The sequence below is a fragment of the Sceloporus undulatus genome, chromosome 6 (assembly GCF_019175285.1).
Source record: "Sceloporus undulatus isolate JIND9_A2432 ecotype Alabama chromosome 6, SceUnd_v1.1, whole genome shotgun sequence".
Taxonomy (NCBI): Eukaryota; Metazoa; Chordata; class Lepidosauria; order Squamata; family Phrynosomatidae; genus Sceloporus; species Sceloporus undulatus.
This window is the reverse complement of record NC_056527.1, coordinates 71,872,603-71,895,046: the sequence shown is the minus strand read 5'-3', so window position 1 is coordinate 71,895,046 and position 22,444 is coordinate 71,872,603. Positions and strand designations below refer to the sequence as shown.

Genomic DNA, 22,444 nt, shown 5'->3' with positions numbered 1-22,444 from the left:
ATTTCCTTTCCGTTCTAAATATTTCTCAATTTTCTGTAAATGTTCTGTCTTCACATTCTTTTCTTTATATAAATTTCTAAAATACTTGAGCATAATTCCTTTTATCTCAGCTGGATCTGTATGTTTCTCTAAATTGTCTTGTAGTTCCGTAATTAATTTCGTTTTCTTAACTTTGTATGCTAGCAGTTTTCCTGCTCTATTACTGAATTCAAAGTTTTTTTGTTTCGTTTATTTTAATTTCTTAGTTATTTTCTCTGACATTATTTGCTCTAGTTGTTTTTGTAGAAAGCAAATTTTTTTTTGGATTTTCCTGTTATGTGGGTTTTTAATTTCTGCTTTTTCTCTCTCTTGTATCCTCTCCTGTATTTGTTTATCTTGTCTTTTTCTGTAGGCAAACTTTTTGAGCCGGGGGCCGGGTTGCAGTCCCTCAGACAACTGGGGAGGGCCAAAGCCAATAAATAATATAATATAATATAATATAATATAATATAAGACAACATTTTCAAATGTAGGACACATTTTTTAAAAATGGAGGACATGTGAAAAAAATTGATGATTTTAAAAAAATGTTAATATAAATGTATGTTTCTTAGGCATGATCAAAATGGAGGACATTTGGGTCTCAGAAGCTAGCTGATATCATCATCATCATCATCACCACCACCACCACCACCACCACTATCATTGTTAAAGCAAACCTTTTAGCATACACAGAAATGCACTTTGGAAAGTCACACTGTCTCACCTTCAGAAAGAGTGAGTGCATGTCTCAGAAACTGACTGATATCATCATCATCATCATCATCACCACCACCATTATCATTGTTAAAACAGAGCAGACCTGTACAAAGGGAAGGGAAATCCTCCTCCTCCTCCTCCTGCCACTCTTCTTCTTTTTCCTCCTCCTCCTCCTCCTGCTCCTTCCTTCCTCCCTCCTCCTCCTCTTCCTCCTCCTCTTCCCCCGCCCCCTTCCTTTCCTCTTCGCAGCTGTCTGGCAGCTGCAGGTAGGGAAGGATAAGAAGGAGGAGGACGACCCCTGCCCTCCCTCCCCTGCCCACGGCTGTGGGTAGGGAAGGATGGGAAGGAGGAGGACGACCCCCGCCCCCTTCCTGCCCTGCCTGGAGGGGAACAGGCAGGGTGAAGGAGCCTTGCTGAAGTGGGGCTCCTTGGCCCTGCCTGTCTGCCGGTGGAGAGCCGCTCATGCGAGAGGCCAAAGGCCCTGCGCCCTTTGGCCCCACGCCGGCAGCAATCGGCAGCAGGACTGGGCTCGGGCCGGTCCCAAGGCCTTGCTGGAATAAATGATACTGCAAGATATATCTTTCAATATATTGCAAAGGTCTACTAATAATAATAATAAAATAAAATTTATTTGTATCCCGCCCCTCTGAGAATAATCAGGGTGGCTAACAAAGTTAAAATACAGAACATATAAAATCCCCAGTACTAGGCTCTGAGGAGAAAGCTTAAGCAATTTTGGGCACATGTTGTTATTTGAGTTTTCCTTCCTGTTGAAGGACATGGGACCCTCAGCAGGGTAGGCAAATTAAAATGGTTGAACCGATGCAAACGGTCCTTTCAAATGCCAACTTATCTAAAAATACAGATCCCAAAACACCTCAGAGAGGCATTCACCTGACCAATTTGACACCATGGTAAGACATGGGAGATTCCAGGGTATCCCTTATAATGAATGCACTTGTATTAGTGGTGACTACGAAACTGAAGATCTAGCACACATTTTGTTTAGATGTAATCTGTACCAACAGGAAAGAGATCAATATTTTGATCCCTATATTAAACGCACAATATTTTGGGATACTCACATCAGGATATCATAATTTATGAGTGGACAAGATTCAAAAATATCTATTGCCACAGCTTGGTTCCGTCATAAAGCAATACATTTTAGATCTAGAGATGTGGGGATGATTGGTGTTAACTGTGAGGGTGATGAAGTGATTTGACATATGATGACAGATGTTTAATGTTATTTCTACCTCCCATTTAATTCTATTTTACTTCCTATGGTAATTATCTTACACATTACTGTTCAATTGTTTTAACATTTTGATTCTTACCTGTTTATTTGTATATCCAGTACATATTGTATATTGTTATTTAGTTTTTTATAGTCTGTTTACAAGCTGTGCATGTTTAGGTTATTCATACGTATCTGTATGGTATTGCGGTATATTGTACTTAGTGCACTATATTAATATATATGTCATTGCTTGTATTAATATGTTTTGAAGAATTTCGAAACAGCCCCTGGGCTATTCAATAAACATATTTATTGATTGAATAGCAAAGGGGATAAAACATAACCTTGAAGGACCCTGCAATGGCCATGGGTTGAGCATGAGTTTCCCAGCACCACCTTCTGGATTCACCCTTCCAGGAAAGAACAAAGCCAGTGTAAAACAGTACCTCCCATCCCAAAGTGATACCATGGTCAATGTTATCAAAAGCAACTGAGAGGTCCAGCAGAACTAACAGGAACACACTCCCCTGTCCAATTCCCTGCATAGGTCATCCACCAAGTCAATCTTGGAACTCTGGAATCAAACTCACAATGTTGTGGCTGCACTACCAGCATTTAACCACTGTGTTACCAGGGCTCCTGATCCAAAACCAGTATCCAAAACCAGTAATGGACTTGATATGGGCAAACAAACTGAAACTTAATCCGTCAGGTCTTGCCTGCTACTGCACAGAGAATCTTGGTGGACAGAGCTCAGAGAGTCTCATACAACCTGGTCTCTGTAAAACAATCCAGGCTCATCCAGAATAAAATCCATTTACTAACCTGGCATTGAGCAGCAGCATTTTCAACCCGGTGGGCGGGGGCAGTCACCAAGGCTCTCCATGCATTTTTTTGCTTTAATTACTGCTCTCAAAAAGTCATTATTTTAAGTCTATGCTCATTTAAATTTCAACTTTTCCTCTTAGCAAGCCAAACACCTTTGGATATACTGGCAAAGTACATTGGTCAGCCACCCAACCAGTACATTCCAATCTTCCACCAATATCACCATCAGTAATGTCACAAATGTATGGGTAAGTGTGAGACACATTACTTAATTTGCTTACATACCTTAGAAAGAAAATGCAATTATAATTATTTCATTAAGGAACAATTAAATATAAATCATGGTTTTTCCTTGCTTTATTAGATGTAGTATCAAATCCTAACATAAAGTTTATATTGTCATGATTATTTGATACCAGCACTTGTTTGTAGCTTTATTTTATTTTGCCTTTGGAATTTTAATTCTAGCCTTTTAAGTCTGATTTATTATTATGTGTATGCCTATAAGTAGCAACTGCTGTGGGGCTGATCAAGACTGGGATTGGCAGTTGGAGAGAGGATCCATCATTTTCTCCCATGTCAAAAGGGCTATACAGATGGGTGGCTAAATGCCTCCCCTGTATGCCCCAGATCAGTGCCACAGTGGCTGCATGTTGTGGAATTGATCTGTGCCCCAAAAGAGGCTGCTCTGAGCAGCTTCCTGGAAGGGGCATCATTGGTGCGCTTCCATAACATGATGATGCCCCTTTCGGCCAGCACCATTTGGGCACTGCATGCCACCAATGCCATCATGGCGCTTGCCATATGGCTGGGGGCATGGCATGATGGTGGTCGAGTGGTGGAACTAGGGCTGGGGGCATGTGGACGCTCAGCCCTAGTTCAGCCCTAATCCTCAGTGAGACTAGCAAAAAGTGCTGGTCTGTACTGCCTCAAAATCCCCAAACTAAATCCTGTCATAAATGGTGTCCATACAGAGGGGAAAAATTCACCACATTCCCACACTGATCTGCTTAAATTATGCACATGGCCAAAACAGGCAGACCATGGGCCTAATCTGTGTTTCAGGGCAATTCTCCAGAGTAAAAAAAGTCACTTCTTCTCTGGATCAAGGCAGAAGTGCCAGAGAATCCCCTGGGCATGTGCTGGTGCAGGAATGAGGGGAGGGGGGAGAGCATTGGTGGGCAGGCTAGCTGCTGACTTGACCAGGAACTACCAATTTCCCACATCACTTTCACTTTCAAATGTTTGCCATTCCTGTTGTTGTTCTATACCGCCAAAACATTTCAGATTTATGGTGACCCTAAGACTATCATGGGTTTTCTTGGCAAAATTTCTTCCAAGAAAGTTTGCAATTGTTTTACTCTGAGGCTGAGAGCATATGATTTACCTGGGGTCGTTTAGTGGGTCTTCGCAGCCAAGATGGGAATTGAACCCTGATTTCCAGAGTCTTAGTCCAAAATGCAAACCACCATGCCATTTTGCAGACATGCAAATTGAATACACAAATGCTCATTAGCACAATACCACCAGTACAATGCACTGACACAACTGATCACGCAAGTGCCCATTCACACAACAATGTGTGTGCACAGTGCTGCCAGTACTGGCCCATTGTGGTTGCTGATTGTGTGGAATGCTTTTCCTCCCCATGGATCTGGACACTCTGATGATAATCTGGATTTTCCCATCCATATGGATAAGACAATAGATCTCTGTTCCTGAAGATAATGGTCCATGGAAAGCCAGGAAATAATGGAGGCATAAGCCTAGTGTTTTAAGATTGTGGGTTTCAGGAAAAGAAGAAAACAAAGGGCTCTGACTGGGGGCTGTGGATGACAGTAATGCATGTGGGGAAATGCCAGTTGCTCCAATTGTAGCACAAAAAGGTTTTGTTTAGGGGTTGATATTTATACCCCTTTAAGGCCAATTGAAGTTACCAAGATACCATGGGAAACCAAAAGTTTTATTATCCCATGACGAAACCTGGGATTCTGAAGTGGAAAGTTTGTTTTGATATCTGGGAGATGAGGGGGATTGAAGGGAAGTTCTGACCATGCGCTTACCTGTCCAAAAAGTTTGACTCCACCCAAGAGGTGTGGCCCTTTCCTTTAATGAAAGACATGCTGAGTCAGTTGTCCACAGGCAAAATTTTCACTAAATTGGATTTGAGGGATGCATATTTCAGAGTGAGAATTAAGGAAGGGGATAAATACAAGACAGCATTTCATTGTCCATTGGGGGCCTTCAAATATCTAGTTCTTCCTTTTGGGTTAGTGGGGGGCCCTGCCTGTTTCATGAAGCTGATCCACAAAGTGCTACATGATATGCTCTTTGATGGGGTGTTGGTGTATCTGGATGATATCCTGATCTACTCCCAAGATATGGACAGCCACATCAAATTAGGAAAAAGGGTGTTGAAAATATTTCTGGACCACAAACTGTATGTAAAACTGTCCAAATGCCATTTTCACACAGATAGTTTGGATTTTTTGGGATACAGGGTATCCACGTTGGGACTACAAATGGATCTGCATAAGGTTCAGGATGTTATGAACTGGCCAGAGCCAAAAATCCAGAAACAAGTGCAAAGGTTTTGGGGTTTGCCAATTTTTACAGACCGTTCATTCCAAACTTTGCCCAGGTGGCTCTGCCCATAACTAATTTGTTAAAGACCAAAACCAGTTTTTGCAATAAAATGGGCTTTAGAGTCATGGAGGCAGTTCCTGGAATTTGAGGTGTCGATGGACCACCGAAACTTAGAGGCCTTGCAGACGCCAAGGCGCTTGAACCTCAAACAGCGTCATTGGGCCAAGGAATTCTATAAATTCAATTTCATTATCAAATTCATTCCTGGGAAGGATAATGTGCTGGCTGATGCCTTGTCCAGAATGCATATGAACTACATCCAAGGGTATTAAAAGAACTGGCACATGTAATATCAGAGCCATTGGCAATAATCTTTCAGAAGTCCTGGAGAACAGGAGAAGTGCCAGCAGACTGGAGGAGGGCAAACATAGTCCCCATCTTCAAAAAGGGGAAAAAAGAGGATCCCAACAATTATAGTCCAGTTAGTCTGACATCGATACCAGGAAAGATTCTAGAGCAGATAATTAAACAAAGAGTCTGTGAACATCTAGAAAGCAATTCCATAATCACAAAAAGTCAGCACAGGTTTCAGAGAAAGAAGTCATGCCAGACAAACCTGATCTCTTTTTCTGATAAAATTACCAGCTTGTTAGATGAAGGGAATTCTGTGGATATAGTATATCTTGATTTCAGTAAGGCCTTTGACAAAGTTCCCCATGACATTCTTGCAAACAAGCTTGTAAAATGTGGGCTAGACAAGGCAACTGTTACATGGATTTGTAATTGGTTGACTGGCCGAAGCCAAAGGGTGCTCAACAATGGCTCCTTTTCATCCTGGAGAGAAGTGACCAGTGGGGTCCCACAGGGGTCTGTCCTGGGCCCAGTACTATTCAACATTTTTTTTGTTTTTTATTTATATACCGCTATTCCAAAGATCATAGCGGTGAACAGCAAGTAAGCTAATTAGCAAGTAAGCTAATTTGCCCCCAACAGTCTGGGTACTCATTTTAGCGACCTCAGAAGGATGCAAGCCTGAGTCGAGCATGGGCCCTTTTGCTGGTCTTGAACTCGCAACCTTGTGGTTTCGAGTGAATGGCTGCAGTACAGGCATTTAACCACTGCGCCACCAGGGCTCCTTCATCAATGACTTGGAGGACAAAATTGGGGGAAAACTTATCAAATTTGCAGAAGACACCAAATTAGGAGGAATAGCTAATACACCAGAGGACAGGATCAAAATTCAAAATGACCTGAACAGACTAGAAAACTGGGCCATAGCTAACAAAATGAAATTCAACATGGAGAAAAGTAATTACTGCACTTAGAGCGGAAAAATGAAAAGCACAGATATAGGATGGAGGACACCTGGCTGAATGAAACTACGGTGAAAGGGATCTAAGTAGACCATAAGTTGAACATGAGTCAACAATCTGATGCGGCAGCTAACAAGGCCAATGCGATTTTAGGCTGCATCAATAAAAGTATAGTGTCTAGATCAAGGGAAGTCATAGTGCCACTATATTCTGCTCTGGTCAGGCCCCACCTGGAATATTGTGTCCAGTTCTGGGCATCACAATTAAAAAAAGACATTGAGAAACTGGAGCGTGTCCAAAGGAGAGTAACTAAAATGGTGAAAGGTCTGGAAACCATGCCCTATGAGGAACAACTTAGGGAGCTGGGGATGTTTAGCCTGGAGAAGAGAAGGTTAAGAGGTGATATGATAGCCCTGTTTAAATATTTGAAGGGATGTCATATTGAGGAGGGAGCAAGCTTGTTTTCTGCTGCTCCAGAAACTAGGACCCGGAGCAATGGATGCAAACTGCAGGAAAAGAGATTCCACCTCAACATTAGGAGGAACTTCCTGACAGTAAGGGCTGTTCGACAGTGGAACAAACTCCCCTGGAGTGTAGTGGATTCTCCTTCCTTGGAGGTCTTCAAGCAGAGGCTGGATGGCCATCTGTCGGGAATGCTTTGATTGTGATTTCCTGCATGGCAGGGGGTTGGACTGGATGGCGCTTGTGGTCTCTTCCAACTCTACGGTTCTATGATTCTATGAGGGAAGGAAGGACCAGAAAAGCAGGTGTTGTTCACCCCTCAACAGCTTGGTCTGGGGGTGACGACACGCAGCCAGACTAAATGTGAGAGTGCACAACTGACTCAGACCCTAGACCCTCTGCTGGTGGAGATAATCCAGGCATATGGGGAGGATAAAGACTTACCAGAGTTGGTGGCAGAATTACAACAGAGCAGGGGTTTTGGTGTAAAGAGGGAAAAATATATGTGCCAACTTCCTTGAGTTTAAAAGTGATGCCATTGTGCCATGATGTCAAAGCTGCGGGACATTGGGGGTTTGTGAAAACTTGACACACCTTGCAAACCAAATACTGGTGGAAGGGGGTGGGAAAGGATGTGGAAAACTACATACAAGGCTGTGTTACTTGTGCTCGAGCCAAGTCACTCAAGGGAAATCCTAATGGGCTTCTGCAGCCTTTGGAAATCCCCAGCCAACCTTGGAAACACATAGCCATGGACTTCATTACTGACCTGCCGAGAGCAAAGGAAAGGACACCTTTTGGGTAGTAACTGACTTATTTACAAAGCAGGTGCACTATGTGGGGTGCAAAGGACTGCCTAGTACACAAAAACTGGCAGACTTATTCATAAAGCATGTTTACAGATTACATTGTTTGCCAGATAAGATTGTGACCGATCAGGGAACTCAGTTCACTTCCCAATTTTGGAGGTGCTTACAGGAGAAATTGGGGGTGCAATTGGCTTTGAGCACTGCTTTTCACCCAGAGACAGATGGTCAGATGGAACGAACCAATAAAAGTTTGGAGACTTATTTAAGGTGTTATGTAAACCACCTCCAAGACAGTTGGGTAGAATTGTTGCCCCATGCTGAGGTGGCCTTTAATATGGCGGTGCACTCCAGTACGGGAGTGTCACCATTTCAAGCAGTCTATGGATATGAGCCGAGGACAATGCCCCAATTGACTCCTGAAAAGGAAGATCCAGTGTCGGTGGGGAGGTGGAGTGCCTTGTTAAGAAATAACTGGGAGAAAATTACTATTCATATCTGTGAGATCTGGAAACCTCAGGCTAATGATCCACAACCAACTTATTGCAAAAACAAGAAAGTTTATTGTAAGATGCACAGCAGAAGTAACCACAAGCACTTCTTTGCAGAATCTGAAGGCACAGGGAAAAATGCCCACTTTAAAACCAACCCCTCCTTCCCCACCCAGAGGGCTTCTACACCACACCCATGACTCAATCACCACAGCAACCAGCCACCTTAACCTCAAAGAACCGTTACATTTTTCCCCCACATTCCAAACCCTTTAGCAGCGCCCAATCACCAAGCCAAACCTCACCCTTAATATTCCACCTTATTTCCCCAACCCCAACACTATGCAATGTCTCAACACACAGAACTATCTAGATCAATATATATATTAAACATAAAACAATGATCATATATGAGCTGAATACATGAAGTGAATATTAAATAACTGGATATGTCTAATATTATACTTGATCTTAACTGGTTCTGACAATATCATTGGCTGAATGCAGTGAAGCATGGATTTAAAAGGTATAGCCAATTAGCAACAAACACAACAAACCTCCAATTGAAAGAGAACAAAAGAAAGGAACCAAAGATGTGGTCTGGGATGCAAGTAAAGCAGTCATGGTGGGTTTCTTCTAACACAAGCCTACAAAGGAAGAAAAAAAAGGAGAGACTAACTTTGACTAACCTTCAAGATCAACTAAAAGAGAAAGAACAATTGTTAAAAAGAAACTTCTGCTTAAATAGACACAGATTATTCAGAATCAATTTTCAATTTAGGAGAAATAGAAAAGAAAAATTCTCAAACCAAAAACTATTCAAATTTTCCAATAAGCCCAGCAAATGGAGCCTTTGTGGTGCAGTGGTTGAATGCCGGTACTGCAACCACAACATTGTGAGTTCGATCCCAGGGCTCCAAGGTTGACTCAACCTTCCATCCTTTCATAGCTTGGTAAAATGAATACCCAGCTTGTTGAGGGCAATTGGCTTACAGATTGTAAACCACTTAGAGAGTGCTGAGTTCACTGTTAAGCAGTATAGAAATGTAAATGCTATTGCTAAATGCTAATGCTATTGCTATTCAATTAAGAAAAGAAAGGGAGAAAAGATTGATATTCAAAGTGAAAGGAGGAAAGAGACACACTAATCAGAAACTGATTAAAATGTTTTCTTGGGAAAAATTCAAAATTCTGATAAATAGACTGATCCCTAGATGGACCTTGTTTTCGCTTATGGATTTTAATAAAATTTTGGGGTGAGTGGACTACACTCTGACCCCAAACTGACCTCCTAGAGGAGCCGCCATTCCCCCAAAAGCGAGGATGACATGTAGTCAGCTTGCCAAGGAGAAGGCAGGAGCCCTAGGAATAATAGACTTGGAAATTCCCCACAGGAAGTTTGGGAGTTGCTAGACAAGAATAGTCACTGCTTCCAAAAGTAAGACGATACTTTGGCCTCACACCTGATGGACCGGTGATCAGCTTAGTGACTCACCCACTGACCTGTTTGTCTACCCAACTGTGTCCAGACCTAGTTGCATTGTGCTAGCACATCCTTGGCTTTAAAAAACCCCAGGTAAACAAATCCTTTGTCTCGGCTTCAGCCAAGCCAATAAGCTCATCGCTAGAGGCTAGATTCAGCCTAAAAAAACCTTATGAATTGACCACTCGGTGTGCTATTACCAGATTGCAGCCTGGTCCGTGCCAGTCTGGACTCTGATTTTAGCTCCCTCAGCCATATTTTCCCCCACATTTCAGCGGCCATGCTTCTTCCCTCATCCAAACCTGCACTGGACTTCCCAGAGAAAACTTCTAAAGTAACATATCTCCCGTAGGGGTGCCTCTCCCACGTTCACCCCTTTGCTTTCTGCAAGCATTGAATGTGTGTGTGTGTGTGTGACCCTTTGCTGTATGTGTGTTTCTACTTTAATAAACTCTAGACATTTAATTGGAAATAATCTTTATCAGCATCATCTCTCAAGGAATCATTTGGCCACCCTTTGGTATACACTTTGGGACACGGTCTCGCAAGGACTTTGTTAGGAACCTCCCTCTAAACAATTTGAGCTAATTAAATATTCCCCTAATTAGAGACTTCCTAACAACCTCAATTAATGAAGTATTTCATCCAAATGAAGAAATGAAAGAAAGAAAATGGTTAACATATATGCATTTACTTTGAGAAGATTAATAGGGGGAAATGAAAATACCAGAAGAAATGAGGACTGAAGGATATAATTATAACTGATTTCCTTATCAACAAATGAAAGAAAGATGCAAAATGGAAATGGGGCTTGTTGGAACTGCTAAACAAGGAAATATTTTGAGAAAATATTAATAAGAGAGAATGAAAATATAATATCTAAATTATATACGTGTTTATTAAAATTAGACCCTAAGAACGATATTGCGACTATGATCAAATGGGCCCAAGACATCAGTAAATCATACAGTTGGAAAATGGGAAAAGTCATGGCAAGACAGATTAAGACATACTGTTGTTACACAACCTGAGAGAAAATTTATTTAAAATGCAATACAGATGGTATCCAGCCCCAGAACTAGCAACTATATATAAAAACACCAACAATAAATGTTGAAAATGTCAGGAAGAGAAAGGTACTATCTCCACATGTGGTGGCTTTGTAAGAAAGCCAAGTGATTTTGAACCCAAATCCATGATACAATACAGTATGTGGGATTTTACATAGAAAAATTTAAAAAATCCAATAATGTACATGTTAGAAATGTTAGATGGTTATTTGTAGACAAAATATGATAAACTACTCTTTTATTTGAAAAAGCTGTGAGACTAACCTTTGCTAAAAAAAATGGAAGAGTGAGGAAATTCCAGATATATTGGAAAATACTGGAATTCATGGAAATTCCCAAACTGACACAACTTATAGGAAAAAGACCCATAGACAAATTTGATTAATAATAATAATAATAATAATAATAATAATAATAATAATAGACGGTTCCCTGCCCTCAGGCTTACAATCTAAAAGACACAACACAAAAGGAGAAGGGAATGGTGAGGGGGGAGGGGATCAGGTCCAGCAGTTCTTCTCTCCCTCGGAGGCGGATAAAGATAAAGATAAAGACGGGACATAAATGATAGAATACATAAACTTATAATGGAAGCATACCTAAATCTAAACAATAATATAATACAAATATACAGAATTAAATATTGATAATGAAGTAATAAAGAACAAAGACCAGACAAGGACAGGATTAGGTATGGAGGTGTGAATATCAAGACAATGGAAAATTAGGTTGTGAAACAAGGAGTAGGTCAAGAATTTATTTCAACTTTAATAAAAATTCTCTCTCTTATTATTATTATTATTATTATTATTATTATTATTTTAGCTATAAGGGCACAAATAATATAACCAAACATTAGAGATCAAGGAAGTCATTTTATTGTGTGTTTTGTTGTTGTTATCCTTAATGTTGGTATTGTGGTTATTTTTATGCTAAATGTTTGTTGGTTCAAATAATAATAAATATAATTTAAAAAGAAAAGAACCAAATATGTATCCATACCAAAAAAAAAAGAAAAAAAAAATCTGAGTTTCTATGCATATATTCTACATACAGTGGAACGTCGCCATAGGCGGGCGCACCATACGCGGCCTTGAGCATATGTGTTGAAGCCGCAGCGCGCGCGCGGGGCAGAAGGGGCGGCGCGTCCCATTCAGTTGAATGGGCGCGCGTACCCGTTGTGCCCCGCGCACTTCCACACCGCCGTGCACGAGCCCCATTGTTTACAATGGGGCTTGAGCATAGGCGGAAATCACCATATGCGGCGGGATCCAGAACGGATCCCCGCGTATGGCGAGGTTCCACTGTATATATGAGTGAGGCATCTTTCCTTTAACAGTGATCAGGGAGTTAAAATATGAAGTATTTTCATGGATTCATATACAATGTCATTAAATTTTGGCTAATAATAGACTAAGGAATAACTAAAACAACCTTAGTTTGCAAGTATACCAAGGCTCAAGGTATGAATATATGCATAAATCATGAAGCACATTGGTTAAGCACAACATTTTCCTAGTTAACATATCAGAAAGCAAACTGTAAGAATAAAAGATTTTAAACTGCAATAACAAATTGTGATAAATGAGAGTTCCAGATAACAATGAGAGTTTGTTATCTTCTCTCCAGAAAACAAAATGTTAAATGTAGGAGGTGGTTCAGTTACACTTTAATGAGGATCTACATCATAGAATCATAGAATAATAGAGTTGGAAGAGACCATAAGGGCCATCCAGTCCAATCCCCTGCCATGCAGGAAATCTCAATCAAAGCATCCCCGACAGATAGCCAAGAAGGAGACTCCACTACATTCCGAGGGAGTGTGTTCCACTGTCGAACAGCCCTTACTATAGGAAGTTCCTCCTAATGTTGAGGTGGAATCTCTTTCCCTGGAGCTTGCATCCAATTTGCTCCCTCCTCAATATGACATCCCTTCAAATATTTAAACAGGGTTATCATGTCACCTCTTAACCTTCTCTCCTCCAAACTAAACATCTCCAGCTCCCTAAGTGCCCTCATAGGGCATGGTTTCCAGACCCTTCACCATTTTAGTCACTCTCCTTTGGACGCGCTCCAGTTTCTCCACATCCTTTTAAAATTCTGGTGCCCAGAACTGGACCACATGTGGTATGGCAGCTATCTAATGAGATGAGTCATTGGGGAGAAGAGCAAATCAGACAAACCTTTTGTTTGTTTATATTCATAGTTCGTGTGGCTTCAAAGTTAGTATAGTTAGTGCATGTATCTCAGAAACACCAAAGCAGTTGCCATCATGTCTAAGTCCAAGGAGATAGTACCTAGTCTCCCTTGAATACTAGAGGTAGTCATGGACCATCACCTGCCTCAATATCAACCATGATGTTACCTCTTACTGGCCTGGAGCTTCAGGTGCTGCCTCATGAAGTGTAGACCCAGATGCTGTCTTAACCAATGCCCTCCATGACACTTGAGTGAGAGAGACAACAAAATACAGCATTTCCGATCTCAAAATACACTGGTAGGGGATGGAAGGAGGCCCTATATCCCTCAGCCTCAGAGTACTACACCTACAAAGATAGAGATGACTTTGAAGATATCATCAAAGGGTTTCAGAGAGCCTGTATACATCAGGCAGTTCCTAGAGACCAGTACATGTGTGGACTTCACCCACAACTCTCAGAAGCTCTAGAGCTGTAGAATGCAGCATGACATGAAATGAGATACTGGATTTCCAGCTTTTCTTGACAAGAACTCAGCAACAGCTTAGTCTCACTCTGGGGGCAGGGAGAAAATGCTTCACAGCCAGGAAACATGGCATCTACTAGAGAGAACTAGCATATGTTAGTTCAACATAGGAAAGAGATTTGGTTCCCCCTTTTTTAAAGAAAAAAATATATATGCAAGCATTAAAATACAAACAAATTCTAAAAAAAACTACCTACAGATCTACTGAAATACAATTTATATAGCAGCAAGCCTCCCACCCAGAGAGACCAACTTGGGATGCTGAACCTTATACTCCTTTTCCCACTCCTTCCACCGAGCCAGGCAAGAAACAGCGCAGAGGGAGAGAGAGGGGGTGTGTGGTTGGGAGCAGCAGGCATATAAAGCCATTCTCTTCCTCCAGAAGCCCCAAGCAGCAAGCCTCCCATCCAGAGGGACCATCCTGGGACGCTGAACCTTGGACTCCTTTTCCCACTCCTTCCACCAAGTCAGGCAAGAAGCAGCGCAGAAGGAGAGGGGGCGGCGCATGGCTGGGAGCATCTTGCCAGAAGGAGAAGTCCAGTAGGCACAGCAGCAGCAGCAACAACAATAATAATAGCAGCTGTGGCGCAGAAGTAGAGGCGGCATTTGGGATGCCTGTGCTTTCCCAGGGCAGAAGTCATCATCATGCTGCAAAGTTTCTCCCAAGTTGCCTGATATTATCGGCCCCCTAATATGGTCTCAGCTTGGGCTCAACTTAGAAATGCTTCAGCTCAAAACATACTACCCATTTTACTCCAGAAATCAATACTGGAATATTATGACAAACAAGTATAGACACATAAACACAAAATCATTTAGTTATTATTTGTTTTTCTTTCTATATAAACTTCCTAACTTACTGAAGTCAAACTAATTTATGTAGTTTCCATGATTTTCTCTAGTCCTTATCAATTTATCAGGTCTCTAAGCCAAAAAATTTTTTATCGTGTTTATATTAATATATTTTTACTTTGAAGATATTATCCCATTACCTGTCTTCAGTAAACTTAGGTTATAGCCAAAGGGTTTCCATTTTTCTGCAGTGTTCTTCCGTTCCTATTCTTGATTATCTTTCCAGATTGCTTCTATGTATTTTTTCCAATATTCCTTACATTTTCATTCTTCATTCATTTGCTTTTTTGATCTTTTTATAGTATGCTGATGACAGACTGTCTGGTCCAGGTGCTTTGTCAGTTTTTGTTCTTTTGATTGCATCTGAGATTTCTTTTGTTGATATTTCTTGGTTTAATATCTTTTTCTGATCATCATTCAATTTCGTTATCTTTTGTCTTTCTAAGTATGATTGATTTTTTCTTTATCCTTTATTGTTTCCTAGAATCATAGAGTTGGAATAGACCAAAAGGGCCATCCAGTCCTTGCCATGAATGAACTCACAATCAAAGCATCCCTGACAGATTGCTATCCAGCCTCTGTTTAGTGACCTCCAAAGGAGACTCCACCACACTCCGAGGAAGTGTGTTCCACTGTTGAACAGCTCGTACTATCAGGAAGCTCCTCCTAATGTTAAGGTGGAATCTCTTTTTCTATTGCTTGCATCCATTGTTCTGGGATCCAGTCTCTGGAGCAGCAGAAAACAAGCTTGCTCCATCCTCATTGTGACACCCCTTCAAATCATAACATCTCTTAACCATCTCTTTTCTGGCTGAACATCCCCAGCTCCCTAAGTCTTTCCTCATAAGGCATTTTTGTGGCCCTCCTTTGGACACACTCCAGTTTGTCAACATCCTTTTTGAATTGAGGTGCCCAGGACTGGACACAGTATTCCAGGTGAGGCCTGACTAAGGCAGAATAGAGTGGCACTATTACCTTTCTTTATCTAGACACTAGACTTCTATTGATGCAGCCTAAAATAGCACTGACCTTTTTAGCTGCCTCTTTATTCTTATAAAAATTTTCAAAGAACTTTTTAAATATTTTAATGTTTTTTTATCTGTAATTGCTTTTCCTTCATATTGTATTTCTGTAATTATATTTATTCACTTTTCCTCCTCATTGGAACTCTTTTAATGTGTGCCTTTTGAGAAACTCCCATCCATCTTGAACTCCCTTCTCTTTTAGTATTCCTGACCACAGGATCACCCCCAGTATTTCCCTAAGTTTACTGATATCAGCTTTCCTAAAGTCTGACTGGCTTCTTCTTTCCACTATATAACAAATTCCAGGAGAACATCATAAAACAGCTGACCCCTTGTTTCCTCTTCCACCTTTTGGACAATGAAATTATCTTCGAGGCAAGAGAGGTATTTGCTAGACCTTGAGGATTTGGCTGAGTTTCAATTCCAAGTAATATCAGGATAATTGAAGTCAATCATCACTACTATATCTCTCGTTTCTAAGTGTGTGGTCATCAGTTCTAGAAAGACCTCATCAAATTCCTTAGTCTGACTTAGGGGGTCTGTAGTAGACTCCCACAGTAACATCCCTGTTGTTTCTCTCGCCTTTAACTTTTATCCAGATGCTCCCCATCCGGCTTCTGGCATTGATATCCTGGATCTCTTTACTGGTGTAAATATCCCTGACATATAATGCTTTTTCTCCTCCTTTCCTGTTTGGCCTGTTTCTCTTAAAAAGGTTATGCCCCTGCATTTCTGCATTCCAGTCATGAGACTCATTCCACCAGGTTTCAATGATGCCTATTATATCATATTTGCTTTGTTGTGTTAGGCGTTCGAGTTCATCCTGCTTATTTACCATACTCTGTGCATTAGCGTAGACATATCTAAGACAATTTATTTATTTATTTATTTAGGTATTTATATCCCGCCCTTCAGCCCTAATGGCTCTCAGGGCGGCTTACAATATTATTTTTAATCAGACAGTTCCCTGCCCTCAGGCTTACAATCTAAAAGACACGAAACAAAAGGAGAAGGGAATGATGGAGGGAAAGGGGATGAGGTCCAGTGGTTCTTCTCTCCCTCTAAGGCCTGGACCAAGGCAGATGGATTGGAGGGAGGGCTCTTCCTTCTTCCAGGCTAGTCCTGATGGAGCTGGACTTGCCTGGCGAACTCCCTCTCAGGCTGGAAGATGGCAGTTGTGGAGGGCGGAGTCTCGTTCCTTCAGGCTTAGTCCTGATGGAGCTGGACTTGCCTGGCCAATTCCCTCTCAGGCCGGTAGATGGCAGTTGTGGAGGGTGGAGTCTCCTTCCTTCAGGCTTAGTCCTGATGGAGCTGGACTTGCCTGGCGAACTCCCTCTCAGGCCGGCAGATGGCAGACCACTTGCTGCCTGTTCAAGTTTTTTTGCCTCCCACTGTTGGGTCCATACATTGTTTCCTTTGTTCCCTCTATGACAATTTGACTATTTTCTCCAGTCCTTTTGCCTTCCAGAATACTGTCTCCCTCCCCCACATCTCCCTCCCCAACAATCTACCATCATTGTATGTGAAGTGAACTCCTCCTCCCCCGCAACTTCCTCCGTGTTTTCACCATCCAAGACCATCCAGTCCGTTCTGTTCAGGAAAACCTCTATTATTATTATTATTATTATTATTATTATTATTATTATTATTAATGGTATTTATAACCTGCCCTTAAGCCCTAAAGGCTATCAGAGTGGATTACAATTATTATTTTTAATTAGATGGTTCCCTGCCCTCAGGCTTACAATCTAAAAGACATGACACAAAAGGAGAAGGGAATGGTGGTGGGAAAGGAGATGAGGTCCAGTGGTTATTCTCTCCCTCTGAGGCCTGGACCAAGGCAGATGGACTGGAGGGAGGACTCTTCCTTCTTCACTCTAGCCCTGGTGGAGCTGGGCTTGCCTGTTCACTCCCTCACAGGTGGAAGGGTGACAGTTATCATGGAGGGAGGGCTCTTCTTGTTCAGGCCAGCCTTGATGGAGCTGGGCCTGCCTGTTCACTCCCTCACAGGCTGAAGGATGACAGTTATCATGGAGGGAGGGCTCTTCTTCTTTAGGCTAGCCCTGGTGGAGCTGGGCCTGCCTGTTCACTCCCTCACAGGCTGAAGGATGACAGTTATCATGGAGGGAGGATTCTTTTTCTTCAGGCTAGCCCTGGTGGAGCTGGGCCTGCCTGTTCACTCCCTCATAGGCCGAAAGATGTCAGTTATCATGGAGGGAGGGCTTTTCTTCTTCAGGCTAGCCTTGGTGGAGCTGGGCTTGCCTGTTCACTCCCTCACAGGCCAAAGGATGACAGTTATCATGGAGGGAGGGCGCTCTTTCTTCAGGCTAGCCCTGATGGAGCTGGTCCTGCCTGTTCACTCCCTCACAGGCCGAAGGATCACAGTTATTATGGAGGGAGAGCTCTCTATCTTCATGCAGATGGTTTCTTCTTGATACAGAGAGAGCTGACACCTGGGCCTCCAAACCCAGCCTTTCCTTCCTTTCCATTTTTTCTGTTATCTGTGGATTCCAAGTGGGGTCCAGTTTCTTCACAGTAGCAAAATAGTCTCTCATTGCCTGCTCAGTACTTATATCACCCAGTGCTTTCCAAGCTTCCCATATTTCCTTCAAAATCAAAAAATCCAGGTTTTGGAGTGTTGCAACTACCACATTTGACCTGCTTGTACTGAGCATAAAGATACACAAGCTGCTCCTTGCTGACGTCCACAGCCAAGGCCAGGACCCACTCCTCCGACCTCTCAAACTGCTCCTCCAGCAGCAGCACCGGGGGAGAAGGCAAGGAGGAACGGCTCCCAGAGTCAGAAACTGGGGCTGGGAGAGTCCCTACAGCCCCTACTGCTGCCTCCTCTTGCTCCCCGGACATCCCTCGGTCCCCTTCACCGGCACCCTTGGTCAGGAATGGAGGAAGAGGGGATGCCATGGCCGCCCTCACTCCATCCTCCTCCTCCTCCTCTTTGTCTCTAAGATGTTGAAGTGTAGATACCTGGGCCTCCAGCTGCTGGACTTTCTCTTCTACGAGGGCTACCAACTTGCATTTAGTGCTGGTGAAATTCCCCACATCCCTAGGCAAGAAGACAAACATCCCACAAGTGTTGCAGGTGACTGCAGCAGGTCCCTCAGTGTGCATACTGAGAAGTCTTAAGGAGACACTGAAACAAGACTGTGGGCTTCCCCTACGAAACACCAGTGTAAAGAACCCCTGTTGTCTTGGCCTTTGTCCACCAGCTCTGTTAGTGAGCTCAATCAACTATAATTAACTAGAGAGCTCCTGGCTACTAGCTCCTTCCAGAGGGAAGTTTATGACTCACTTCCTCTGAGCAAAAGTCCCCACAAGCCCCTTAAGTAAAAAAAGTGAAAAGAAAAACTATAAAATTAAAGGAGCCACTCTCCAACACTGTTCCCAGGCCACCTTCACTTCTGTACTCCAAAACCTCCTTGACTATAGAAAAAAATGAATATAAATATAAAAATAGGCAAGTGCCTCTACCAATAGTTATATAGAATTAGGCTTCTAACTCCACCCCCCCAGTGACCCACAGAAGCGGCTTACAGTTTAAATGTTTAAGATCTCACCTAACCAAAATCGATACAGAGAACCAGCCTTTCCTTTTGCAAGGAATGTCCTAGAAATCCTCTTCCAGCAATTATATAGAATTAGGCTTCTAACTCCACGCCCAGTGATCCACAGAAGTGGCTCATAGTTTGAAATTTTAAGATCTCACCCAACAAAATGGATACAGAGAACCTCTTTCAAAGAATGTCCTAGAAATCCTCTGCCAGTAGTTATGTAAAATTATCTAAAGGGGCATATACTCCAACAATAATTGGTTTTTGAGTTGGGAATCTACAAATAATTCTTTTACTTCTATTTCCTCTTTTACATATATTACCATGCCCTTTTTTCAGCAGCCACAGCAATTTTTTCCCCTAACCTTGCACATTTCAACACTCTCACATCTTTCTTTTTAATATGCGTCTCCTGAAGAGGAATTATATTACATTTTTGTTTTTTATCCATTGGAATACATTCATGTTTGTGGACTATTCAGTCCCTTCATATTCCATGTTAAGATTCTAATCTCCTACATCTTCATCACTCAAGGGCAGGCCTTCACCTTCATCCACATCCCCCATTGATCCTCCTCTGACCACTCCCAGATTTCTTTCCTCGTCTCCTCTTTATCATCCAAGTCATCTTGGTCTGAGTCTAGTGGATATTGATTCTCTTGTTTTCCATCCATCTTGTCCACTGTTCAGTCCAGTTTCTTTCTCCAAATTATTCTCAAATTGTTCCTTAAAAATTTTGGCTTTCTGTACAGTATTCATCTGTATTCTTTTTGAGTATATATAAATGATAAACTTACTGGGTTCTCCCATTTATAAGTTATTTCATCCTCTCTCAGCAACTTTGTGAGCAAGAAGAAATATTTCCTCTTTCTAAAGATTCCACCAGGAATATCCTTAACTAAAAGAATTTCTGAATCTTCTATTTTCAGTTTTGTACAAAAATGGTTCTGTAAGATTTCATCTTTAATTTGGGTCCTGACAAAATAAATAATTATATCCCTGGGGAGATTCTTTCTACATGCTATCCAGGAATTTATTCTGTAAATTTTTTCAACCTCCAATTTTAATTTTACTCAGTCGGTTTCTAAAAAGTCAGTTAGATAGGATATCAATTGATTATATAAATTTTCTTTTTTGTTTTTTTTTTGTTTTGTTCTTTAAGTGCTCTGATTGTCGGATATCTGTCACATAGTTTCTGCTCTAGTGTCAGTCTTTCTTCTCTCTCTTTGTTGGTAAATTTCTTTATTGTTTCTTCCAGATTATTATTCTGCTCCACTAGCTGCTATATTCTCATCTTTGCTTGTGTCAATTCAGTTGACATGTTCTCCATGGTTTGTTGTATAATTTTCAATTCTAACTTTATGTCTTGTTTGATTTCACTTTTTATCTGTTTCAATTCTTGTTTTCTTTCCGGTTTGTCTTTTTCACTCCCTATGTCATTTTCTTTATTACCTCAAGGATTATACTGTTGGGGTCTATTACTTTGATCTGTTCTAATGATTTATGGTATTTATACCCCACCCTTCAGCCCTAAAGGCTATCAGCTTGTGCTTTTGTTTACAATCTTGTACTGGCTACCATCTTAGAGAGGAGCAGTCTTATTCTTCTTTAGAGAGTTTATCATCTGATACAAACCTAACAATTTCTAAAGCTTATCAGATAAATATCAAATATACCTAATTGGTTTAATCTTGACAATCAGTTTTAGCTTCACCTCTAATAAATTGTGCCTCACATGTCAAGGGTGCTTTTATTGTGTATTCCTGCATGGCAGGAAGTTGGAGTGGGTGGCCCTTGAGGTCTTTTCCAACTCTATGATTCTATCATTCACTTCCTTTCATCAAGGTCTTGGGATGGACGGGGATGGTGTGAACACTGAATGCTGTGTTGTAGCCCACCCTTGGAGTAGGTATGAACTTCAGTGTTCAAAAATTTAATTTAGGTCTTGCATCAACACTATGAATGGGGTGTAAAATCCCTAAGTCTAGTGAACAACCAGTAACCTATATCTGTACAAACTAAAAGAGCTATAATGTATGGTTTAGTGGTTTCAGTTCTGGACTATGACTCTGGAGTATAGGTTTCGATTCCCTGTTTAGCCATGAAACCCACTGGGTGGCCTTGAGGAAGTTACATGCTCTCAGCTCAGGGAAAGGTAATGGCAAACCTCCTCTGAACAAATCTAGCCAAGTAAACCCCATAATAGATTCACCTTATGGTCACCATAAGTTTGAAACAACTCGAAGGCACACCAAGTAACAAACACAGGAATACTGGAACTACATGTGTGAAATCAGTTACATTTTTAATAATTTTTAAAGTTTTTATATTTTTATGATTATTAACTTGGAATTTTAAATGATTAATTTTAAAATGTGGATTGCTTTACTATGCATATGTCTTATTTGTTCTTTTAAAATTATACGTGCTTTTAACTGATGTTGTGCATTTGTAAATCTGTTGTTCCCTACCTTGATCCATGGGAAGAGACTAGTAAGAAATCATCATCATCATCATCATCATCATCATCATCATCATCATCTGATTATCATCTTTCCACCCAGTGATGCAACTTTGAGACAAAAAGTCACATGCTAGTAATCCTATCCACATGGCACCAGTTTTTACTGACATTCCACAAAACTGAAGTTGCTCACAAGCATCTGTGGGAATGTGTAAATGAGGTGTGAAGAACAAACCCTAAAACTAGGATTTTTGCACTATAGTGACCATTCAGATAAATTCATTCAGCTCTATAGTGACATGGAACCCCAGCTTGTTCTAAACAGTTTATCCTGGTACCACTAGTGGTAATTATAATATTGAGCCTGAAATTCATGTCCACATGGAAAAGATGCTTTTCCTTTCTTCTGATTGCAGGGTGATAGCTACACATGGACAGCCATCTGAATTTCCACATTGGGGGCCATTGTCACAGATCATTACTCCCACTGAACCTCAAAATTCTTTCAATAAGAAAGAAAAAGATCGAATCACAACTTGAAATAATACTTGTTTCCAGTGGTCCAGTTTCTGGGTTCACAACAGACTATGGGAAGCAAAAGAAATTAAAAAAATAAATGTTTAAAAAAAAGGAGGATCTCCCCCCCCCCCAATACATCTTTGCATTTGAGGCATGGGAAATCTCATAATTCATTTATGACCTAGCTGACAGCAGTAAAGTTTGGTAGAAATGTTGATCTTGTTCCTTTCACATGTGTGTGTATAGCAGACTTCTATAATCTCAGAAATAC

The 22,444-nt window shown here is 41.3% G+C and overlaps 1 protein-coding gene across 1 annotated transcript in view; it reads left to right on the top strand.

Moving 5' to 3' along the window:
- Positions 1-22,194, top strand: part of SPATA48 (spermatogenesis associated 48) — an 83,717-nt gene extending 61,523 nt beyond the window's left edge. Inside the window, exons 8-9 of the mRNA XM_042473591.1 lie at positions 2,950-3,057; positions 22,071-22,194. Of these exons, the coding sequence (XP_042329525.1) occupies positions 2,950-3,057; positions 22,071-22,194 (232 nt within the window). The remainder of the gene's footprint in view (positions 1-2,949; positions 3,058-22,070) is intronic.
- Positions 22,195-22,444: the final 250 nt, after the last annotated feature.